The sequence below is a fragment of the Arachis stenosperma genome, chromosome 6 (assembly GCF_014773155.1).
Source record: "Arachis stenosperma cultivar V10309 chromosome 6, arast.V10309.gnm1.PFL2, whole genome shotgun sequence".
Taxonomy (NCBI): domain Eukaryota; kingdom Viridiplantae; phylum Streptophyta; class Magnoliopsida; order Fabales; family Fabaceae; genus Arachis; species Arachis stenosperma.
Window position 1 is genome coordinate 108,482,878 of NC_080382.1, and position 21,772 is coordinate 108,504,649.

The window sequence follows — 21,772 nt, forward strand, 5'->3', positions numbered from 1 at the left end:
AACTCCTTTCTTCTGACTAGTCCCATTGTTCACAGGATTCCTCTCAGAAGTGTACATGAATTGGTTATTTGCAACCATTTCAATCAATTCTTGAGCTTCTACAGGCGTCTTCTTCAGATGAAGAGATCCTCCAGCAGAGCTATCCAAAGACATCTTGGATAGTTCAGAGAGACCATCATAGAAAATACCTATGATGCTCCATTCAGAAAGCATGTCTGAAGGACATCTTCTGATTAATTGTTTGTATCTTTCCCAAGCTTCATAGAGGGATTCTCCATCCTTCTGTCTGAAGGTTTGGACTTCCACTCTAAGCTTACTCCATCTTTGTGGTGGAAAGAACTTTGCCAAGAAGGCATTGACTAGCTTTTCCCAAGAGTCCAGGCTTTCTTTAGGTTGAGAATCCAACCATATTCTAGCTCTGTCTCTTACAGCAAAAGGGAATAGCATCAGTCTGTAGACCTCAGGGTTAACCCCATTTGTCTTGACTGTGTCACAGATTTACAAGAATTCAGCTAAGAACTGATGAGGATCTTCCATTGGAAGTCCATGGAACTTGCAATTCTGTTGCATTAGAGAAACTAATTGAGGCTTAAGCTCAAAGTTGTTTGCTCCAATGGCAGGGATAGAGATGCTTCTCCCATAGAAATCAGGAGTAGGTGCAGTGAAGTCACCCAGCACCTTCCTTGCATTGTTGGCATTGTTGTTGTTTTCGGCTGCCATGTGTTCTTCTTCCTTGAAGAATTCGGTCAGGTCCTCTAAAGAGAGTTGTGCTTTAGCTTCTCTTAGTTTTCGCTTCAAGGTCCTTTCAGGCTCAGGGTCAGCTTCAACAAGAATGCCTTTGTCTCTGCTCCTGCTCATAAGAAAGAGAAGAAAAATGTGGAGTCCTCTATGTCACAGTATAGAGATTCCTTGAGGTGTCAGAGGAAAAGAGAAATAGAAAGAAGAAGGAGAAGAAGAATTCGAACTTTAATTAGATAAGGTTCGAATTGTGCATTTAGAAGGAGTGGTACTCCATAAATAGAAGGATGTGGGAAGGAGGGAAGGAAATTTTCGAAAATTCAATTAAAAGAATTTGAAAACATTTTGAAAATTTGATTGATAATTTTCGAAAATTAAAAGTGAAAAAGAAATCAAGTGATTTTTGAAAAAGATTTTGAGATTAGAAGTCAAAAAGATTTGATTGAAAACTATTTTGAAAAATGTGATTAAAAATATTTGATTGAAAAGTTATGGTTTTAAAAAGATGTGATTGAGAAGATATGATTTGAAAACAATTTTAAAGGATATGATTTGAAAACAATTTGAAAAGATGTGATAAAAAAAAATTGATGACTTGCCTAACAAGAAAAGATATGATTTAAACATAAAACCTTCCTTAATAGAAAAGGCAAAAAATGTTCAATCAAATCATTAATTGTTAGTAAGTATCTTTGAAAAAGGAAAGAAATTGATTTTGAAAACATTTGATTGAAAAGATATGATTTGAAAAAGATTTGGTTTTGAAAAACTTTGAAAACTTAAAAAAAATTGATTTTGAAAACAAAATCTTCCCCCTAGCACCATCCTGGCGTTAAACGCCAGAATGTATACCATTCTGGGCGTTTAACGCCCAAAATGCTACCTTTTTGGGCGTTAAACGCCCAACCAGGTACCCTGGCTGGCGTTTAAACGCCAGTCTGCCTTTTTCACTGGGCATTTTTGAATGCTCAGCTTTTTCTGTATAATTCCTCTGCAGTATGTTCTGAATCTTCAATTCTTTGTATTATTGACTTGAAAAGACACAAGTTAAAAATATTTTTGGATTTTTAATAATCAAAATGCAACAAGAATCAAATAACAATGCATGCAAGACACCAAACTTAGCAGTTTGTGTACTACTGACACTATATGAGACACATAAATACTCAAGCCAAAAGAATTCAAAGATCAGAGTAAGAAATCATCAAGAATTACTTGAAGATCCTTAAGACACATGAATGAATGCATGCAATTGACACCAAACTTAAGATGAGACACTAGACTTAAGCAAGAAACAGCAAATATTTTTTTGGTTTTTATGATTTTGTAATTTTTTGTGTTTTTCGAAAATTAAGTGGAAAAAGGTATCAAAATTCTTAATGAGAATTCCAGGAATCAGTGCAATGCTAGTCTAAGACTCCGGTCCAGGAATTAGACATGGCTTCACAGCCAGCCAAGCTTTCAAAGAAAGCTTCGGTCCAAAACACTAGACATGACCAAAGGTCAGCCAAGCCTTAGCGGATCACTGCTCCAAAAGCAAAATTGATGAAAATCAACAAGCTCTTGTGGTGATAAGTTGAAACCTCGGTCCAATCAGATTAGACATGGCTTCTCAGCCAGCCAGATTTCAACAAATCATCATGAAACTCTAGAATTCATCTTCAAGAATTTCGAAAAAAATAAATACCTAATCTAAGCAACAAGATGAACCGTCAGTTGTCCAAACTAGAACAATCCCAGGCATTGTTACCAAAAGCTTGCTCAAAACTTGAACAATCCCCGGCAACGGCGCCAAAAACTTGGTGCGCGAAATTGTGAACAATACTTTTTCACAACTCTCATAATCCCCGGTAATGGCTCCAAAAACTTGGTAGCTCAATACCATGGCATTACACAACTTCGCACAACTAACCAGCAAGTGCACTGGGTCGTCCAAGTAATACCTTACGTGAGTAAGGGTCGATCCCACGGAGATTGTTAGCATTGAAGCAAGCTATGGTCATCTTGTAAATCTTAGTCAGGCAAACTCGAATATATATGATGATGAACGAAAATAATATAAAAGATAAAGATAGTGATACTTATGCATATCATTGGTGTAAGAGCTTCAGACAAGTGTGTGAAGATGCCTTCCCTTCCGTCTCTCTGCTTTCCTACTGCCTTCATCCAATCCTTTCTTACTCCTTTCCATGGCAAGCTCGTGTAGGGTTTCACCATTGTCAGTGGCTACCTCCCATCCTCTCAGTGAAAGCGATTGCATATGTCCTGTCACGGCATAGCGGAATTCAGCTGTCGGTTCTCGGTCAGGCCGGAATAATATCCATTGATACTTTTGCGTCTGTCACTAACGCCCTAGCCTGCTAGGAGTTTGAAGCACGTCACAGTCATTCAATCATTGAATCCTACTCAGAATACCACAGACAAGGTTAGACCTTCCGGATTCTCTTGAATGCTGCCATCAAGTCCTGCCTATACCACGAAGATTCCGATTAAAGAATCCAAGAGATATTCACTAAGCCTCATATGCTTGTAGAACAAGAATGGTTGTCAGTCACCTTGTTCATGAGTGAGAATGGTGATGGGCGTCAATCATCACCTTCATCAAGTTGAAGAACAAGTGATATCTTGGACAAAGAACAAGTGGAATTGAATGGAAGAACAATAGTAATTGCATTAATACTCGAGGTACAGCAGAGCTCCACACCTTAATCTATGGTGTGTAGAAACTCCACCGTTGAAAATACATAAGAACAAGGTCTAGGCATGGCCGAATGGCCAGCCTCCCAATGATCTAAGATAGCATAAAACGAAGATAGCTACCAAAGTCTCTCTAAATACAATAGTAAAAGGTCCTACTTATAGAAAACTAGTACATAGATGAGTAAATGACATAAAAATCCACTTCCAGGCCCACTTGGTGTGTGCCTGGGCTGAGCAATGAAGCTTTTTCGTGTAGAGACTCTCCTTGGAGTTAAACGCCAGCTTTAGTGCCAGTTTGGGCGTTTAACTCCCAATTAGGTGCCAGTTCCGGCGTTTAACGTTGGAATTTCTTGAGGTGACTTTGAACGCCGGTTTGGGCCATCAAATCTTGGGCAAAGTATGGACTATTATATATTGCTGGAAAGCCCAGGATGTCTACTTTCCAACGCCGTTGAGAGCGCGCCAATTGGGCTTCTGTAGCTCCAGAAAATCCACTTCAAGTGCAGGGAGGTCAGAATCCAACAGCATCTGCAGTCCTTTTAAGTCTCTGGATCAGATTTTTGCTCAGGTCCCTCAATTTCAGCCAGAAAATACCTGAAATCACAGAAAAACACACAAACTCATAGTAAAGTCCAGAAAAGTGAATTTTAACTAAAAACTAATAAAAATATACTAAAAACTAACTAGATCATACTAAAAATATACTAAAAACAATGCCAAAAAGCATACAAATTATCCGCTCATCACTGTCATTGTGTTTGCTTTAAAGGTTTGAAGGTATTACCTCTATGGCATCAAGTTTCAAGTTTTCTCATATCACAAAAGTTTGAAGTACCTCTTTGAGAAGAAAGAACTGAATATGAGTCAGAAGAGGTGGATGGAGCTCCTAAAGGATTACGACTTCGAGTTGAATTACCACCCTAGAAAAGTGAATGTTGTGGTGGATCCTTTGAGCCAAAAAATCTCTATGTGCTGCATGGATGATGCTACGAGAGGAAGAATTGCTAAAGGTGTTCGAAGGTCTGAAATTGGGGGTTAGAGAGGAGTCTGGTACTTTATGTTTAAGCCGACTGCAAATTTCAAGTGATTTTAAATCTAAGATCGAAAAAGCTCAACAAGACGAAGAGGAATTGCAGAAGGTGTGGCTGGCAATTAAGCAAGGGAAGCGATGGAGAGTATCTTGGGACGATGACAGGATATGGAGATTCAAGGGTAGGATCTGTGTGCTGGACATTGGAACCCTACGGAAGGATATCTTGAAAAAAGCGAACAAAAGTGGATTCTCTATTCATTTAAAAAGCACTAAGATGTACCAGGATCTCAAGGCAATGTTCTGGTGGCCGGGAATGAAGAATGACGTAGTGTTACATATATCTAAGTGCCTGACCTGTCAGAAAGTCAAGATTGAACATCAGAAACCATCAGGAACCCTTCAACAGAGATTCCTCAATGGAAATGGGAGAGCATCGTGATGGACTTTGTGTCAGGATTACCTAGAACTAGAACTGATTATGACGTTGTTTGGGTGATTGTGGATCGACTGACAAAGTCGACTCACTTTCAACCCATTCGGATGAGTTGTACGTTAGAAGAGTTAGAACGTTTGTATATAAAGGAGATTGTGAGGTTGTATGGCGTGCCTTCCACCATTATATCTGATAGAGATCTTCGATTCACATCAAGGTTCTAGGGGGCTTTCCAGCGGGCATTTGGAACCCAGTTGAGTCTAAGTACTGTATATCACCCTCAAACAGATGGTCAGTTGGAGAGAACAATTCAAACCCTAGAGGATATGTTGACGGCTTGTGTTTTGGACCAGCTGGCGAACTGCAATTGATATATGCCGCTAGTGGAGTTTCAATATAACAACGGCTACCATGCGAGCATCGGAATGGCTCCATATGAGGCTTTGTATAGGAGGAAGTGTCAATATCTACTATGATGGTATGAGGCTGGAGAGAAAAGCTTGTTAGGACTTGAAATAATACCTAAAACCACTGAACAGATAAAGAAAATCTAAAGCCAAATTCTTGTCGCTCAAAGCCGTCAAAAGAGCTATGTTGATCAAAGGCAGAAGCCTTTAGAGTTTGAGGAAGGAGAGCATGTATTTCTGAAGGTTACTCCAACAACCGGAGTGGGTAGAGCAATCAAAACAAAGAAACTGAATTCCCATTCCATCGGACCATTATTTGAAATCCTGAGGAGGATTAGGCCGATAGCTTATAAGATTGCCTTACCACCGCATCTTTCAAACTTGCACGACGTGTTTCACGTGTCGCAACTTCGGAAGTATACTCCTGATGCAAGTCATGTTCTGGAATCGGTTCAAGTAAGATAAGATCTCACACTTCCAGTAATCCCGGTTAGGACTACCCACACATCTTTTCAGGTAATTAAATTTGAATTTTGAGGGCAAAATTCTTAATTAGGTGGGTAGGATGTAAACCCCGTAAAATTAGTGGATAATTAATCAATAAATTAATTTTTAATAAAAGAAATTAAAAATATGAATTTTATAGTTTAATAAGATAGAGCTAATTAAAATAAAAATTTTGGCACTAATTTTAAAGAATTTGGTTTAAGATTAGGCCAAATGGGCCAAATCGGGTGAACCGGGCACATATTGGACCCAAGGCCCAACCCATTAGCCCAATACACTTAAAGAAGAATCATTCTTATTCCCCCCATTCAGCAAGAACGCTGAAAGCAAGCTCAAGAACAAGGGAAAGAAAACAAACCCTTGCTTCCACTTCAAAGCACTATATCTTCTCACTCCGAGTTCCGATCGCCGTACCGTTTACAGCCACGCAGCCAGCGCGTTGAGCTCTACAAAGCTCGGTAACCAATTTGGGTAAGAAAACTAATCTCTTGTCTCAGCCTCTCCATTCCCATGATTTTCAAAATTTTTGGGGTTTAGTTGTTAAAACTTGATGTCTTGATGTTTAGGCTCACATTAAACTTGATGGATTAGCGAGTTTTGCTCATTTAAGGCACGGGTAAGGTAAGGGCTCTCTAAACCTTGTAGATTCTTGGATTATTGTGTGTTAGCTATTGAAAATTTGTATATGGATGTGGTAATGTTCATAGGTAGTGTGTAATTGTGTTTTGGAGCACCATTGAGGAGATGAAAACTTGATTAAGTCATTGGATTGCTGATTTTTGGTGGTGAAGTTTGAGATCTTACCTATTTGTGTTACCTTGGGTTATACGAGGAAATCGGCCAAGGTATGATTTTGGTTTCTCGTATTTAATATATAATGTCTTGTGAAAACTTAGGCTAGATGACCTTAGGATAGGTTGGAATACATGAGTATGTTGAATGCTTAGTACCTTTGATGATATTTCTTGCTATGGATTAAATAGGATGTTAAATGGTGAGTTAATGATGACTGACATGTTGATATGAATAAATATGAGTAGGTGGTGATATATTGATACTCTTGTTGGTATAATTGAGAAATTGATGCATAATATCGTTTAAAATTGAGGAATGGTTGAGTATGGTAGGATGTGGAGGTTGTGGTGCTGTTTCTTTTGTGTATGGCAGGTTGATTTTTGAGTTTGGTTTTAGTGAAAATAGAGGTTTAAGAACTTTTGTGAAAAACTAATTTTGGCCGAACTTTGGGGAGCCATAACTCGGCTTCCGGACTCCCAAATTGTTTCAAACTTGTTTGATATGAAAATTAGGTCCGTGAAGTTTATGCCATTTGAAGAATGGATGAAAAATGTTTAGGGAAAATGACAAAGTTATGCGCGTCAAAAGTTTGGAGTGCAAAACTAAAATTCTGCAGCATTCAGCATTTTTGTCACTCTGCATACCTTGCGTACGCGACCACTTACGCGACGTGACCAACCCCTTCGGGTTTGGCATCTCGCGTACATGAGCTGGTTGGTTGCGTACGCGAGCAGGGATTTTTGAGGGGTGGCATAAGTGACCACCTAGACACGACACGACCAACCCTTCTGGGTTGGGCATCTCGCGTACGCGAGCAAAGAAAAATACGCGCTCACGCGTATGCGTGACCCCTGTTTTCAGCAAAGTGAATTTTGTGTTTTAAAACTTAATTTCGAGCCTCTACCTCTATTTTTACTCTTTTAGCCCCTAGATCTTAGTGGTATGCCTAGTAATGAGATAAAGTTAGGAAAGGGTGGTAACTTGGGGGTGAAGTAATGTTGAAAAATGATGAATTATGTATGAAAAGTGTAAAGAAGTGAAGTATATGTGATGTCATGGCTATAATGAATAGTTGTGCAATGATTATCAATGGATGTGTATGTTTTGAAGGCTTATGCTCTTTATTTATCTGAGATACGAGTTTTTCTGGGTAAAGTACCGTGGCTTCCCACCACGTGTTCCAAGTCGAGACTCGATACTTTGTTGACCCTACGTCGTAAGGGTGACCGGGCACGTATAAATTCCCGGGAAGGATACCCCCAATGAGCATATTTTATATATAAGAAAAAGCTATGCATAGACTTTTAGGGATGCGCGATGGAGACAATCCAGGGTTTTGCAGTTGGACATATCGGGTTAGCTTGATAACCGACATATGAGACTCATCAGCCATAGGACAGGCATGCATCATACACATATTGTTTGAATTGCTTGTTTGTGCATTAATCGGGAATGCCTAAGTGAATTTACTCTGTTAATTGTTATACTTGCTATTTGCAGTACTTGTGTACTACCTGTGTTTGCCATTGTCTGGTTGTTTGTTTGTGCTATTTCACCGGCGTTGGAGGATCGGAGGAAAGGCGGAGAAGTTAGGAATTTTTAGTTGGTTTAAGAATTGATTAAGTTAGGAATCCTTAGAGAACCACCGTGATTTATGGTTTCTGTTTTAGTTCTTTAAGCTTTATAATATGAGTGTCGGAGTTCTAGGATTGCCTCTGACTTTTCCGAGACCTTATATCTTATGTATGCGGCACCTTTACCATGCTGAGAACCCTCAGGTCTCATTCCATACAGATATTTATATTTTTCAAAAGCATATCGAGAGGCACCTCTCTAGGTATTTGGAGTTCTCTGCAGCGAAGTGGATTTTTTGGGACATTATTTTGTGTACTTTTTATATATGACAATATGTATAGAACTCTCCTTATGACTTGTTTTATTTTGGATCTCTTAAGGGAGTATGGAGAACTAGGGTGTCTTTCGTATATTTTGGGTTATGGGTTTGATATATATATATATATATATATATATATATATATGTATGTAAATATTCTCCGACCAGCCTTAGCTTCACAGGCTGAGTTAGAAGCTTGTTATTTTGTACTATTGACCCTCTACTCTTGATATATATATATATATATATATATATATAAACCTTAGTTTTTTTCGTACGCAAGTAATCCTTATTTATGAGCGTTGCGCTTTTAATTTTGCAATTTTGTTTTACCTATTCTTCAAGACTCCTCGTATATTATATTCTTTCAAATATTATACGTATATATGTTTTATTTTAGAGGTCGTAATACCACACCACCTCTATTTTACGACTTAAGCGTAAAGTTCTGTGTGGTAAAGTGTTACAAAAAAAAACCTTTTCAACATTAGGTCATGTCTTTTCAAAATTGTCATAGGTTTTGAATATGCATGTTTTCAAGAAACCATTAACTTGTAGCAGTTACTAAAGCAAACCCGCTCATATTTCCTTGCATGCCTTTTCGGTTTCTCCATTCCCATCATTTTTTCTTTTGAAAATCACATTAATACTAGTGTGTCATTTAGATGAGAAAGAAAACCTCCACTCGAAAAGGCACGGTTACTCAATGTCTTCCCAAAATTCCTGAGGGTTCTCGAGCATGATCCCACTCTCAAAATTCAACTTTCACTCCTTCAACTACAGCTTCTCTTTCTCCTCCTCGCACTGAACCCATGGCTCACACGAAGACAACTTCAAGGTATCCATCTTTGTCTAAGACAGCAGTACCATCCAGCACACCTTCTCGCCCTAGTGCTTCGAAGGAGAAATGTCTAACCACTGAAGATGCTCCTTCAAAACTTTCAAGGCTAAAACCAAGGTCTGTTCCTCAACGCCTTCAATGAGGTAACCCATGAATCCCTCTTAGTTTAGTAAAGGAACCCTAAAATGTTGATCTTTTTCTCATAAATCTCACTTTATGAACTCTCACTCGCATTAAAACCCTCTACATTTTTCTTTGGCTATGAACTATGAGTTTTGCAGAGGAGTTGTTGCTTACCGTCCTTTATGCCCTACCTTTTTGGCTGATTTACCTGCTTTGAAAAAGAAAGAATTTGTTTTTGTGGAAAATCTAGAATTTCTTGACTGAAACCATCTTTTCAAAATTAAAAAGCCTATGTATCCTGATCTTGTTCGTGAGTTTTATGCAAATATGACTTATCATGAGAAAATATTCATTCCTATGTCAAAGGGCGTGAGTTGAACTTGAACGGTGGAACCATCAGTGATGCCCTAGGATATACAGATGTGGGTGTAAGTGCTTATACATCGGGAAAATGGGATAAAAGATTGAATATTTCATACCAAGATGCTTTGGCTTATGTTTGTGAAAATATTTCTCTGATTGATGGTCTCACTCTGAATTATAAGCTCTAGGCCCTCTTCATGCTCAATTCCACCGCATTGTAAATCACATCACCCTACCCCAAAGCAGTTCTTATCAAAGAGTTTTATTTTGTGACACATTAGTGCTGTATGCTATCATTACTAACACTGAGATTTTATTTGCTTATTTGATGATGAGGCATATGCATAATTGCATAAGGAGTGACAAAAATGTGTCTCTTTCTTATGGCATATTTTTAACTTGCATTTTTGAATCATTTGGTGTTGACATAACCAATAGGATATTTGAAAATAGAAACCCTTACCTTAAAGGGGGTGGTATAGTGAAACAGCAAAAGAAAGGAGTTACAGAACTAAAAAGGTTGTCCTCGATGATGATGAAGATGAACTTGATGACATTCCTCCTTATTCAACTTCTGGAACATCTGCTTCTACTGGACACAAATCACTCCTTTATGGAGTTGTTAAAGATGTTTTGTAGGAGTTTGTAAATCTGTCCAACCAGCTCATTTTCACAAGCTAATAAGAAAGAAAGCTTGCAGTAAGGAATGAAAATGCCTTGAAGAAATTAAAATATAGAGTTGTAGTTCTCCTGAAATATGTGAACAATATACATGAGAATTACACCATGGCCACATATCAAGAAAAATCATTGGACTCTGAAAAGGATGGCTCGGATGCCTAGGGATGTCTCATGATGAAAATTTTTTGTACTGTTTCATTTACTTTTATGTGACTTTTGGGCCTTAGACACTATTTTATTTTCTGGATGACTGTAAACTTAAATTTGCACTTATTTTAGTTTGGCTTAAGTGAATTTTAGGGACTGACATCTTTCATGCCGGCCTAAAGTGGATATTATTTCCTCCATTGATGACAAAAGGGGAAGTAGTATAGTCATAGGATAGATATTGTGTCTGAACTTGTGCTTGTCATATCTTGTGGTATTTTAGTTGTTGATTGATGTTTTGGTGTTGTTTTAAGTGTTTTTGTGAAAAGAAAATGTGTGATGAATCATTTTTGTTTGTGCTGCTGATTTATTGCTTACTATGTTACCAAACAAGATAAGACTTAGCAACGTTCGTTTGTTTGGTATAGATGAGTTGTCTGTGTGTATATAAACAGAAAGTGAAGATAAGCACACATTAAGAGGGAGCGAACCTTATAAAAGAAAGGGGGAGCATATCAGATTTTTATGGTATCATCAAAGGAAAGTCATTGATATGAATTTTAATATTTCATTCTCTTTAAGTCCATGATTATTAATATTTGTCATCAAGAGAGGGATTGTTGAGTTTAGTAAACAATTAATAATTTTGGTGATGACAAACATAGTGTTATTTGGATTAATAACCCAAGTGGGTTTGATGATGTTGTTTAAGTGTACAGACCCAAAATTGTTTTTGTTGCAGCCCAAACTAATTAAGCTAAATGCTCTCAAGGTTGATGACTGAAATTGATTTTGACCCAGCCAATGTTATTCAAAAGAAAGGAAAGGAACCCTAAGCTAAACTTCTGCTAGTGTTCATTTTAGGTGATAGTCAAACAAGAGAAAGGAGTTCACTTTTTCTCCAAACACCAAAGAAAAAGAAAGGAAAAGCTAATCAGGGAAGCTAATGCCAAATCAAGTTAAGCAAAAGCGAGTTAAGCAGTGTTCAGAGGTTAAAAGTAATTTGTTTCCTTTAACATGCAAGTCAATTACTTCACATTTTCTCCTACTTTCTGCACCACCATTTCGGGCAATATGAAGAAAGTAGTGGCAAAGTTTCTCTACTGTAAATCAATGGTTGAAAGTATTTCTTGGAGTCAAAGCACAAATCCAAGGGTTTGGATTTGGGATCTTCATTGAGCAAGCAAGTTTCTACTGCACTCACCTCCTCGGTTAAACCCAAAATTCATATTGTAAATCCTTAATTTTGTAGTCTGAATGAAAAAAGGTAAAAAAAAGTTACAACTGGTTCAAGAATCAAGAAGTTGACTTTCTGAAGAAAACCCTAACCGTGGCTCAAAGAAGATACAAAAAGGAAATTGATTTTCATTTGAAGACAAGGAGAGAGAACCAGAATCTGAGTTTTATTGAGAGCTTCCCTATGAGAGTTCAGCATTTTGGATAGTATTTCAACATCAAAGAAATATTCTACCAAGATGGAGAGCTTCATCAGAAAGTGCTGAATCCAGTTCAACTTATAGCATAAAGGCTATGAATCATCATCTCCTTCATGGTTTACTATTTATATTTATGTTTCAATGTTGTATCTTTTTTTTGTATTCATTCAGTGGTAAAAGGCAAGAAAGAGGGGAATTGAAAAAAAGTCATTGAGAGAAAAGGCTAAGAGAAACACTTTTCTAAAGTCAAGAGTAATTTTAGATTTCTTTTGGTTGTATTTCTGTTTTGTGTCAGGTATCTGAGAGGTGTCCCTTGCTTTAGGTAAGCACTTAGTATGTTAAGTCTAGGTAGTTACATAGTTAAGTCAAGTTTATGTTGAAGCTTGATGTGACTTTGATAGGATTGTGTTAAGTCCTTGGGATTGATGTATGTAATACTTGGAAAGATAGTGAAAATTCCACCAACGTTGTGGTGGAGACTGGATGTAGGTTACATTGTAGTAGGCAATTGAACCAGGATACATGGCTGTGTCATCTCTTTCTTCTCTACTTTGATTCTGTTTTTCACGATTCATGAGACAAAATAAAATTGTCTTTTGTATAATCCAATACGCAGACCAAATAGAAGCTAAGTTATAAGTTCTTGTTTGAGGCTTTATTAATCAAGTTAAAAGAATGCCATAGATTCAACCCCCTTTCTCTAAGCCATCAAGAACATTCAATTATTAAGAGGGTAAAATAAGAAGAATTATGAGAAGGAAAAATAAGAAAGAGAAGATGAACAAGACAAGAAGAAGAAGAATATGATGAGGAGTTTTTTATTCTTGTTTCTTCTTTTTTGTTTGATTTTTTTCTCTTTTTCTTGGTTTTATTCCTCTCAAGAGAGGATGTGAAGAGGAAGAGTTTTGAATTATCCAGAACAACGAGACCAAATGCACCTTAATTCGCTCAGAAATGAACCGAGATTACATCCAGAATGAACTGAAAATTAAATTCCGAATAAAGCGAAATTATTTAATGATGACGATACACAAACAAACTCATTTTAAAACAAGCACAGACCAAGTGCACCTTATTTAAATCAAGAATGAACCGAAATTACTTAATGATTGCATTTGAAAACAAGCACACAAACAAAATTGAATGATAAAAAATTCACTTAGAAATGAACCGAAATTATATCGTGAATGAACCGAAAATTAAATTTCAACTGAACCGAAATTACTTAATGATGACGATACACAAACAAACTTGTTTAAGAACAAGCACACACCAAGTGCACCTTGTTTAAATCTAGAATAAATCAAAATTAATTAATGATTGCGTTCAAAAACAAGCACACAAATAAAATTAAATCATGAACAAAAAAATCCAAATCCATCAAGTGAGTTTGCAACATTATGCATTTTTCCTTATTTATTTGATTTTTTCATTTTTTATTATCTTTAAGAGGGTAAAACAAGAAGAATTATGAGAAGAAAAAACAATGAGAAGATGAACAAGACAAGAAGAAGAATAATATGATGAGGAATGTGGAGGAGTTTTTTGTTCTTGTTTCTTCTTTTTTGTTTGATTTTTTTTTCTTTTTCTTGATTTTATTCTTCTCAAGAGAGGATGTGAGGAGGAAGAATTTTGAATTATGCAGAACAACGAGACCAAATGCACCTTAATTCACTCAAAAGTGAACTGAAATTACATCTAAAATAAACCAAAAATTAAATTCCAAATGAACCGAAATTACTTAATGATGACGATACACAAACAAACTTGTTTCAAAACAAACATAGACTAAGTACACCTTATTTAAATTTAGAATGAACCGAAATTACTTATTGATTGTGTTAAAAAACAAGCACATAAACAAAATTGAATGATCATAAATTCACTCAGAAATGAAGTGAAATTACATCTTGACTGAACCGAAAATTAAATTCCAAATGAACTGAAATTACTTAATGATGATGATACATAAACAAATGTGTTTCAAAACAAGCACATATACTAAGTCAATTTTGAACAAAAATACATCCAAATCAATTTTGGATCAGACAATGTCATCAATATGGCAAAAATTTGATGATAACGATAATAATAATGATAACGACGATACGTATTAAAAGAAGACAATGACGATAACGATGATGATCATGATGATTTTGATGATGGAGGATAAGGATGAAAAGGAAGGAGGAGAAGAAATTTCAATAAGAAAATGAGGAGGAGGAGGAGGAGGAGGAGGTGTTGGTGACAACGGTAACGAAATAGAAAAATAATAAAAAAGGAGGAGAAAAAGAAGAAGAAGACGTAGCATGAGACTTGAAGAAGAATGTGCGTGCGTGAATTTAAAAGAAGAAGAAGCACGTGAATTTAAAAGACTTGATTGGTTAAATTACTTGGATGTAGAGCTTTATTGTTCTTCCCACCAAAGCAAAGAAAGAAAGCTTTATTGAAAAAACGGAAACCTTCCTTATATATGAGAAAGTCTAGGAACCAACTAGTATTAACCATTTCCAGCCAACTATATTGTGAGCTACAATAAAAAGGTTTAATAACACAAAAAAACCTAAACCAAACCCTAAAACTGAAAAAACAATCACACATTCTTTCTTCCACTCCCACTCCCACTCCCACTCACACTATTCACTCTACTGCTTTCTCTCTCACCACAGTGCCCTCCATCCCGATTCACAGTGCCGCCGATTGCCGCCCTCCCTCTGTCGCGACGCGCAGCGCCTCCGGCCACTGCGACTCTCCCACTGACGACGCATAGCACCTTTAACCACTATGACTCCCTCATCCCGTCGCATAGCCCCACCAAACGCCCTAGCTCCTTTCATCTCGACGTATAGCGGCTCTGACCACTGCGGCTCCCTCCTCGTGTTGCGTATCCTGCAGATGCGCATCACCACTATGCCGCAACACCCTTGACCTCACGATTCGTTGTGCCCAGGACCACTTCATCACCCTCCCTCTCGCGATTCACACCACCGCCGACCACCGCACGCCCTCCCCTTGTGAATGCAGCACCACCAACTACCACATCGTCTTATCACATGCGTTACTGTACTTTTTTTTGAATTTTTTCTTTAACTTTTTTTTTCAAATGTTTCTTTTCGATTAAATAGATATTTCTTTTACAGAATTTTAGATGTTTCTTTCCATGATTTTTTATGTGGGTTATTGGATATTTCTTTTCTATGTTTCGAGATGTTTCTCTTTAAGGGTGCGCTCATGTTATTTTTTTAATATTTCTTTAATTGATTTTTTTATGTTTCTTTTCGATTAAATGAATGTTTGTTTTACAGGTTTTAGATGTTTTTTCTATGTTTTGGAATGTTTCTTTTTGGAAAGAAGACGACACACGTTTTTTGAAATTTAAAAAATTGTCTAACTTGGTTAGTACCCTAAATAGTTACCTAGTGGGATTATATACATAAATTGATGGTAACTCATTTTAGTGTACACATGATATTTTTGTTATTTTAAACAAATCTGGTATTGAAGTAGTTAATCTTAGTTGGACTTTCTTAATGAATTCAAAACATGATTATTATAAAATATTAAATTATGATGCACACTAACATGAATATGAAATACGACACGAGACATGTTGACATATGAATTTAAAATTTTATGAGACACGGAAACACACATACAGAAGCGGAGCTTAGTTAAGACAATGGGGCTATGACTTTCCAAATTTTTTATAAAAAATTTAGTAATATTTTTTTTAAAATAAAAAATAGTTTAATTGACTCAAATATTCTATTTTGACTTAAAACACTCAGGCTTGTGAGCAACATAATATTCTAATTCCTATTTAAATGCTTCTTATGTTGCAAACTTAAAGAATAATGATATTTATAAATTTTATTTTAATATAAATATTATTATTAAATTTTTATGTTAAATTTTTGTCCCCTAAAATTTTGTTTCAAATTCTGTCACTGCACACATATATATAAAATATAAAATATTTTTAAATAAATTGTAATAATATTTTAATATTTTATTTATATTAAAATTAACATTAATTTTTTAATTATTTTAACGATTTATTTTAATTATATAAAGTATTTAAAATATTTTTTCATATGAATAAATAATAATACATATTATTTTCAAATGTATTTTGAAAAAATATATTAATAATAAAAAAATATATTAACATGTGATAATATTTAAATGTATTTAAATATATTAAATTTTTTTTTATATTTTATTAAAACACAATTGAATAGAACAAACATAAATATTGAGTATATCCGAAATATGTCTAATAGGCACATTGTATTTCTTACACGCAATCGCTCTCCGGAAGATTATTATTGCTTGCTGCTTTCATTTTTTGTCGGGACAGCGTTTGAGCCAGACAGCCTAACCTGAACCCGACTCAGATTGAAGACCCGTACCATCTCAAACCCAGCTTGAAGACTCTCTTCTTCCACCAACCACACATTCCACCGCGCCGCCGCCCTGCAAGGATCTCCACTTCGCCGCCGGTCCCTGCACGTTGGTCTTCCACAACGCCGTCGGTCACTGCGCGCGGCACTTGTCTGGAGTGAATTGGCTACTACTGCACTGAGAACCATCCACCCAATGATCACGAGCCCGCCGTCGCTGCGGCGTCCGTCGTTGCGCCCGCTGGCTCCTCTCTGATCTCTGCTTCATTGCCGCCGCTGGATTATGGAGCGCCGTCCCAAACTCCCTAAGGCCCACCAACCCAACACTTGTGAAATAAAAAAATAAAATATAAAATATTTGGGGAGAAAGCAAATGGATGAGATGATGCCAAGTTAAGTTACAGCAACGAAAAAGAAAAGAAAGAGTGCCAAATGACCCTCTCTCTCAGATCCTCAAGAACCTCCATAACCCTCGCTATGCGCTTCTTTCCTCTCTGCACCTCCACTTCCACCGCCACCGACTCCTACGCTGACCTTCTTTACGACGTCCTTCCCGACACCACCTCCAACAACCCTCCTCCTTCTTTAGTTTTCGATCAGCTTCATGCCGCCGTTTCCCAACCTGAGCTTCTGGTTCGGCTACTTTATTCCGTTCGGGATCGACCCTACGCCGCCCTAAGGTCCTTTCGTTGGGTGGAGCGTCAACCAGGTTTCAAGGGATCTGATCTTGCATTTGCCGTTATTCTCGAGATCCTCGCTCAGAACGGCTTGATGACGTCGGCCTACTGGGTCATGGAGAAGCTTCTGCTTACGGTTAGAACCGAAGCTGTTATGGACGTTTTACTTCACGGTAATTCTTCTGCTTCTTCCTCTTCCTCTTTGGTTAAGCTGCTTGATTTGTTGCTTTGGATTTGCACTAAGAAGCTGATGCTTGAGAAATGCTTGTTGGTTTTTTACAAGATGATTCATAATGGTTTCTTGCCCGATGTCAAGAATTGCAATAGGGTTCTTAGGATGCTTAGGGATAGGAAAATGGGCAACAAAGCTAGGGAGGTTTATAGTGTTATGGTGGAGTGTGGGATTAAGCCTACAACTGTTACTTATAACACTATGCTTGGTGCCTTTTGCAAGGAAGGGGAGGTGGACCAGGCGCTGGGCCTCTTGCTCGAGATGCAGCGCCGGGGTTGCTCGCCCAATGAAGTCACTTATAATATTTTGGTGAATGGTTTGTCTGACAAAGGGGAATTGAATCAGGCCAGGGAGCTTATTGAGGAGATGTTGAGGTTGGGCTTCAAAGTTTCGGCTTACACATATAACCCTCTGATTCGCGGGTGCTACAAGAAAGGCTTGCTTGAGCAAGCCTCAAGCATTGGGCAGGAGATGTTGAGTAGAGGAGTTTCGCCCACGGTCGTGACCTACAATACCATTATGTATGGTCTTTGCAAGTGGGGAAGAGTGAGCAATGCTAGGCAGCTGTTATCGGTTATGGGAGATAGGGATTTGGTGCCGGACTTAATTTCATATAACACACTAATTTATGGTTATAGTAGGTTGGGAAACATGAGGGAGGCATTTCTCATGTTTGATGAGTTGAGAAACAGATGCCTTGTACCTAGTGTGGTGACCTATAATACGCTTATAGATGGCCTTTGCAGGGTGGGGGACTTAGATGCTGCTCGGCATTTAAAAGATGATATGATTGATCGAGGGCCTCATCCTGATGTATATACTTTTACAATTCTTGTAAGAGGATCCTGTATGATGGGAGATTTGCCGATGGCTAAGGAGCTATTTGATGAGATGCTTTGTAGAGAACTGCAGCCCGATCGTTATGCATACATAACTCAAATAGTAGGTGAACTGAAGCTTGGTGACTCATCTAAAGCTTTTGGTATGCAAGAAGAAATGCTAGCCAAAGGCTTTCCCCCTGACTTGATAACATATAACATTTTTGTTGATGGGCTCTGTAAATTGGGCAATCTGGATGAAGCAAGTGAACTAGTGCAGAAAATGATCAAAGATGGACTTGTTCCAGATCATGTAACATATACTAGCATTATCCATGCTCACCTGATGGCTGGCCATCTTACGAAGGCTAGAGTGATGTTCAATGAGATGTTGAGCAAAGGGATATTTCCTTCAGTTGTCACTTACACAGTGTTGATTCATTCATATGCAATCAGGGGAAGACTGGAGCTTGCTATTATGTATTTCTATGAGATGCAAGAGAAGGGTGTGTATCCAAATGTGATCACCTACAATGCCTTAATCAATGGACTTTGCCGAGTGAGGAAGATGGATCAGGCATACAAATTCTTTGTGGAGATGCAAGCAAAGGGTATTTCTGCAAATAAGTATACATATACTATTTTAATAAATGAAAACTGCAACGCAGGCCATTGGCAAGAAGCTTTGAGGTTGTATAAAGATATGCTTGACAGAGATGTTCAGCCTGATTCTTTCACCCATAGTGCACTATTCAAGCATCTAAGGAAAGACTATCGATTGCTTGTCCTTCAGCAACTTGAGAATCTAATTGGAGCTGGTGACTAAACTTTTGATGTAAAGACAAAGAAATAGTTACTACTTACTAGCCTGTAATGATGTCTAAAGTTGTAATTGTTTAGCTTTTAATATTTTTCAAAACCAGTTATGTCATTCATATGCCATCATGGTGGCTAATAATTAGTTTATTTCTTGAATATGTTGAAAGCCTGACAATTAAAATATTTATTTATGACACCAATAAAAAAAAATTATCATAACCAATTTCTCCCTGTCAATGCAGCTTTCAAAATTACGAGATGTTCCAATACGTGAAGAATGCCCCCTCATTTATCATCTAGATGTAGCTGCTATGTATCCAAACATAATTTTGACAAATTGGCTTGAGGTATGTGTTCCATAATATTATAATAATACTCTGTAGCTGGATATGCATTCATACGAGGTTTATTTACTTAGAAGTACATCTTTATCCACTATAACCTGAAGAATATAAGCTATGAGAGGAAAACAGAATGAAATAATTATGTTTGTCTTTTTGAGGTCTTATGTACTCGTGAGACTTTCTGTGCATAATGCATATGGATAAGTTTTGCAACATCTGTATTGATGGCTTTGCAGGTTTTTACTGTGTTTACTTGTCTCCTACTCCTCTTTTTTACACGTATAACTACTAAATTCCTTCCTATATTGCAGCCCTCAGTCAAAACTTCACGATCCAGCTCTTCACCAGCTACTTCACAAGGTAACAACATTCATCTTCTTCCTCTTTATATTAAAATTTTTAATCTTTCCAAAATGTACTAGCCAACTTGATAGGGCAAATAAGAAGGTTTATTGAATTGGATAACCCGAGATGTTACAACTTTTTCCCACCTTTAAAATAGGTTTCCATTATTTTTGGTTTTATGCTTGTTGGCCTTTTGTCAGTTCATTTCATTGTGACTTGAATATTTAAGTTTAAATTTCTTACCAATTTTTTCTTTATTCTCATGTCTTTTTATTGCGTACGTAGTATAGATCATGCAAAAAGTCTTTGCACTGTTGTTGGCAGAGTTCCGCAAGTTAGGTGCAACAATTGTATTTTCAAACTTCTCAAAGATTATTAGTTAAAAGCCAAAGCTTACTGTGACAGTTTGTTAAGAACTATACAATCTAGGTCTGTCTTGTAAAAGCCATAAGTTAACTATTTTTCTTCCCAGTCCTGTTAGGGAGCCAACTTTCTCCGGCCAATAATCAGCCAACGTTTGTGGCATTACACATCCAAACTTCAAAAAACCTGGTATCAAGGTGCTGGTTCTAGCACCATGGCATCACGGCTGCACAAACAAAAAGAAACTTCTGGTGCTGTGGCTTCACAAACAAGAGAAAAATCTCCTGCTGTCGCAGCACCAGTCCTAACGCTGTGATGTTGGCTGAAAAATGTTGGGATAATCACATTTAAACCTATTTACTTTTGGTAGATTTTTGTCGACTTCTTTAAGAGTGAAAAAACTACAATATTTTACCGAACAACAATATTGTCGACAAGCTCTTACTATGTCTAGCTGATTTTGTAGAGACTTATTTGAATGGATTGAGTTGGAACCGTTTCAGTTTTGGCGGTCATTGCTATTCATGGATCAGGTTTCGTCATCATGCGTTTTTGTTAGTTGTTTAGTCCTACCCCTATTGGTTGTTGGTAATGCATCTAATTATTACTTGTGAATTATATTGTAAAGTTGTGCTATTTGAAGTGTATGTAGTTGTGCAGTCTTGCAATCATTTCACTCTTTCGTTATTTAATTCAAATCAGCATCATCACCTAGTTATTGTTCTTTTCCCCCTGTAGTATAACTATGGTGGAATACCAGCAAAATCAGATGAATCTCAAGTTGACATTATATCAAGCTGGAATATTGCTGAGTACTTGCCAAAGAAAATCCAGACAAGTTGCGTTCCATGAATCTTACTTTAAATATACAAGTTCTAAAGGCAAAGCATTGCTACTATGGAGAATTGATTTATTGAATTCTAATTGGTTAGCCTTTAATATTGAAGAATTCTTCATCTCTAATTTGTTTAGTTATATTCTGTCTTCCTGTAGGATCATTTCATTGTCATTGTTTCTCAATTCTTGTATATTCCTTGGAGCTATGCACAAAAGCAAGCAGGAATCAGGGAATCAATGCTGAATGGTGACTCCTGCACCCCATCGATTAACATTGGAGCTGCGAAGGCTTTGGAATCAGAAATGATAGAATATATCAAAGAACAGGTGAAACAATTACAGAGCTTTGGGGAGTAGGGACTGAAGTTGCCTCATATTTTGATTCAAAATATTGGTTGTTATATTATTTTGCCTTCTATTCTACAGATCAGCTCTTACTTCACGAACAATCTTTTGCGAATTCTTTGTTATATTGTTCTTCACATGAAAAGGGCAAGCAAATCAGAAGATGACCCAAGTACATCATCTGGCCTTCCTCAAATTGTGGGTGATCAACATAGAGGGGATGCATCCTAGGAATTTATCAAGCATGTCTGTGCTGTGCTGGCCCTCGACCAAAGTGTGCAGCATGATGTGTTGGTAATAATTGTTTTCCCGAGCTATATTTGTTAAAGGCCTGGTATTGTTAAATATACTTACAGCAGTTATGGATTATATTGGTTAATATATGATTAGTAGGCTGATTATGCATAATTCCTGAGTCCAAAGAAAGAAAAAAGGGGGGAGAGAGAGAGAGAATGGCTTCGCTTTCCATGGGCTGTTGATCTTTTTCTCTG

The 21,772-nt window shown here is 37.2% G+C and overlaps 2 protein-coding genes and 1 non-coding gene across 10 annotated transcripts; all 3 read left to right on the top strand.

Annotated features, from left to right (window-relative positions):
- Positions 1-207: 207 nt before the first annotated feature.
- On the top strand, positions 208-315 carry LOC130938283 (small nucleolar RNA R71). The gene has a single exon (XR_009069455.1). It is a non-coding gene; the product is annotated as a small nucleolar RNA R71 (small nucleolar RNA).
- A 4,103-nt stretch (positions 316-4,418) lies between these two features.
- On the top strand, positions 4,419-4,910 carry LOC130934382 (uncharacterized). The gene has a single exon (XM_057863957.1). The coding sequence runs from the start codon at positions 4,419-4,421 to the stop codon at positions 4,908-4,910; it is 492 nt and encodes a 163-aa protein (XP_057719940.1).
- Positions 4,911-16,448: 11,538 nt separating this feature from the next.
- Positions 16,449-21,354, top strand: LOC130935668 (pentatricopeptide repeat-containing protein At1g22960, mitochondrial). 8 transcript variants are annotated; one of them, XM_057865524.1, is made up of 6 exons: positions 16,449-19,098; positions 19,290-19,394; positions 19,703-19,751; positions 20,566-20,687; positions 20,838-20,937; positions 21,093-21,354. In XM_057865524.1, exon 1 carries the CDS (start codon positions 16,934-16,936, stop codon positions 19,052-19,054), a length of 2,121 nt encoding a protein of 706 aa, XP_057721507.1. In that variant the 5' UTR covers positions 16,449-16,933; the 3' UTR covers positions 19,055-19,098; positions 19,290-19,394; positions 19,703-19,751; positions 20,566-20,687; positions 20,838-20,937; positions 21,093-21,354. The 8 variants fall into 8 exon arrangements, with proteins under 8 accessions (XP_057721507.1, XP_057721510.1, XP_057721504.1 ...); XM_057865527.1 differs by having other exon boundaries at positions 20,603-20,687; XM_057865521.1 differs by having other exon boundaries at positions 16,449-19,046.
- The last annotated feature ends 418 nt before the right edge of the window (positions 21,355-21,772 follow it).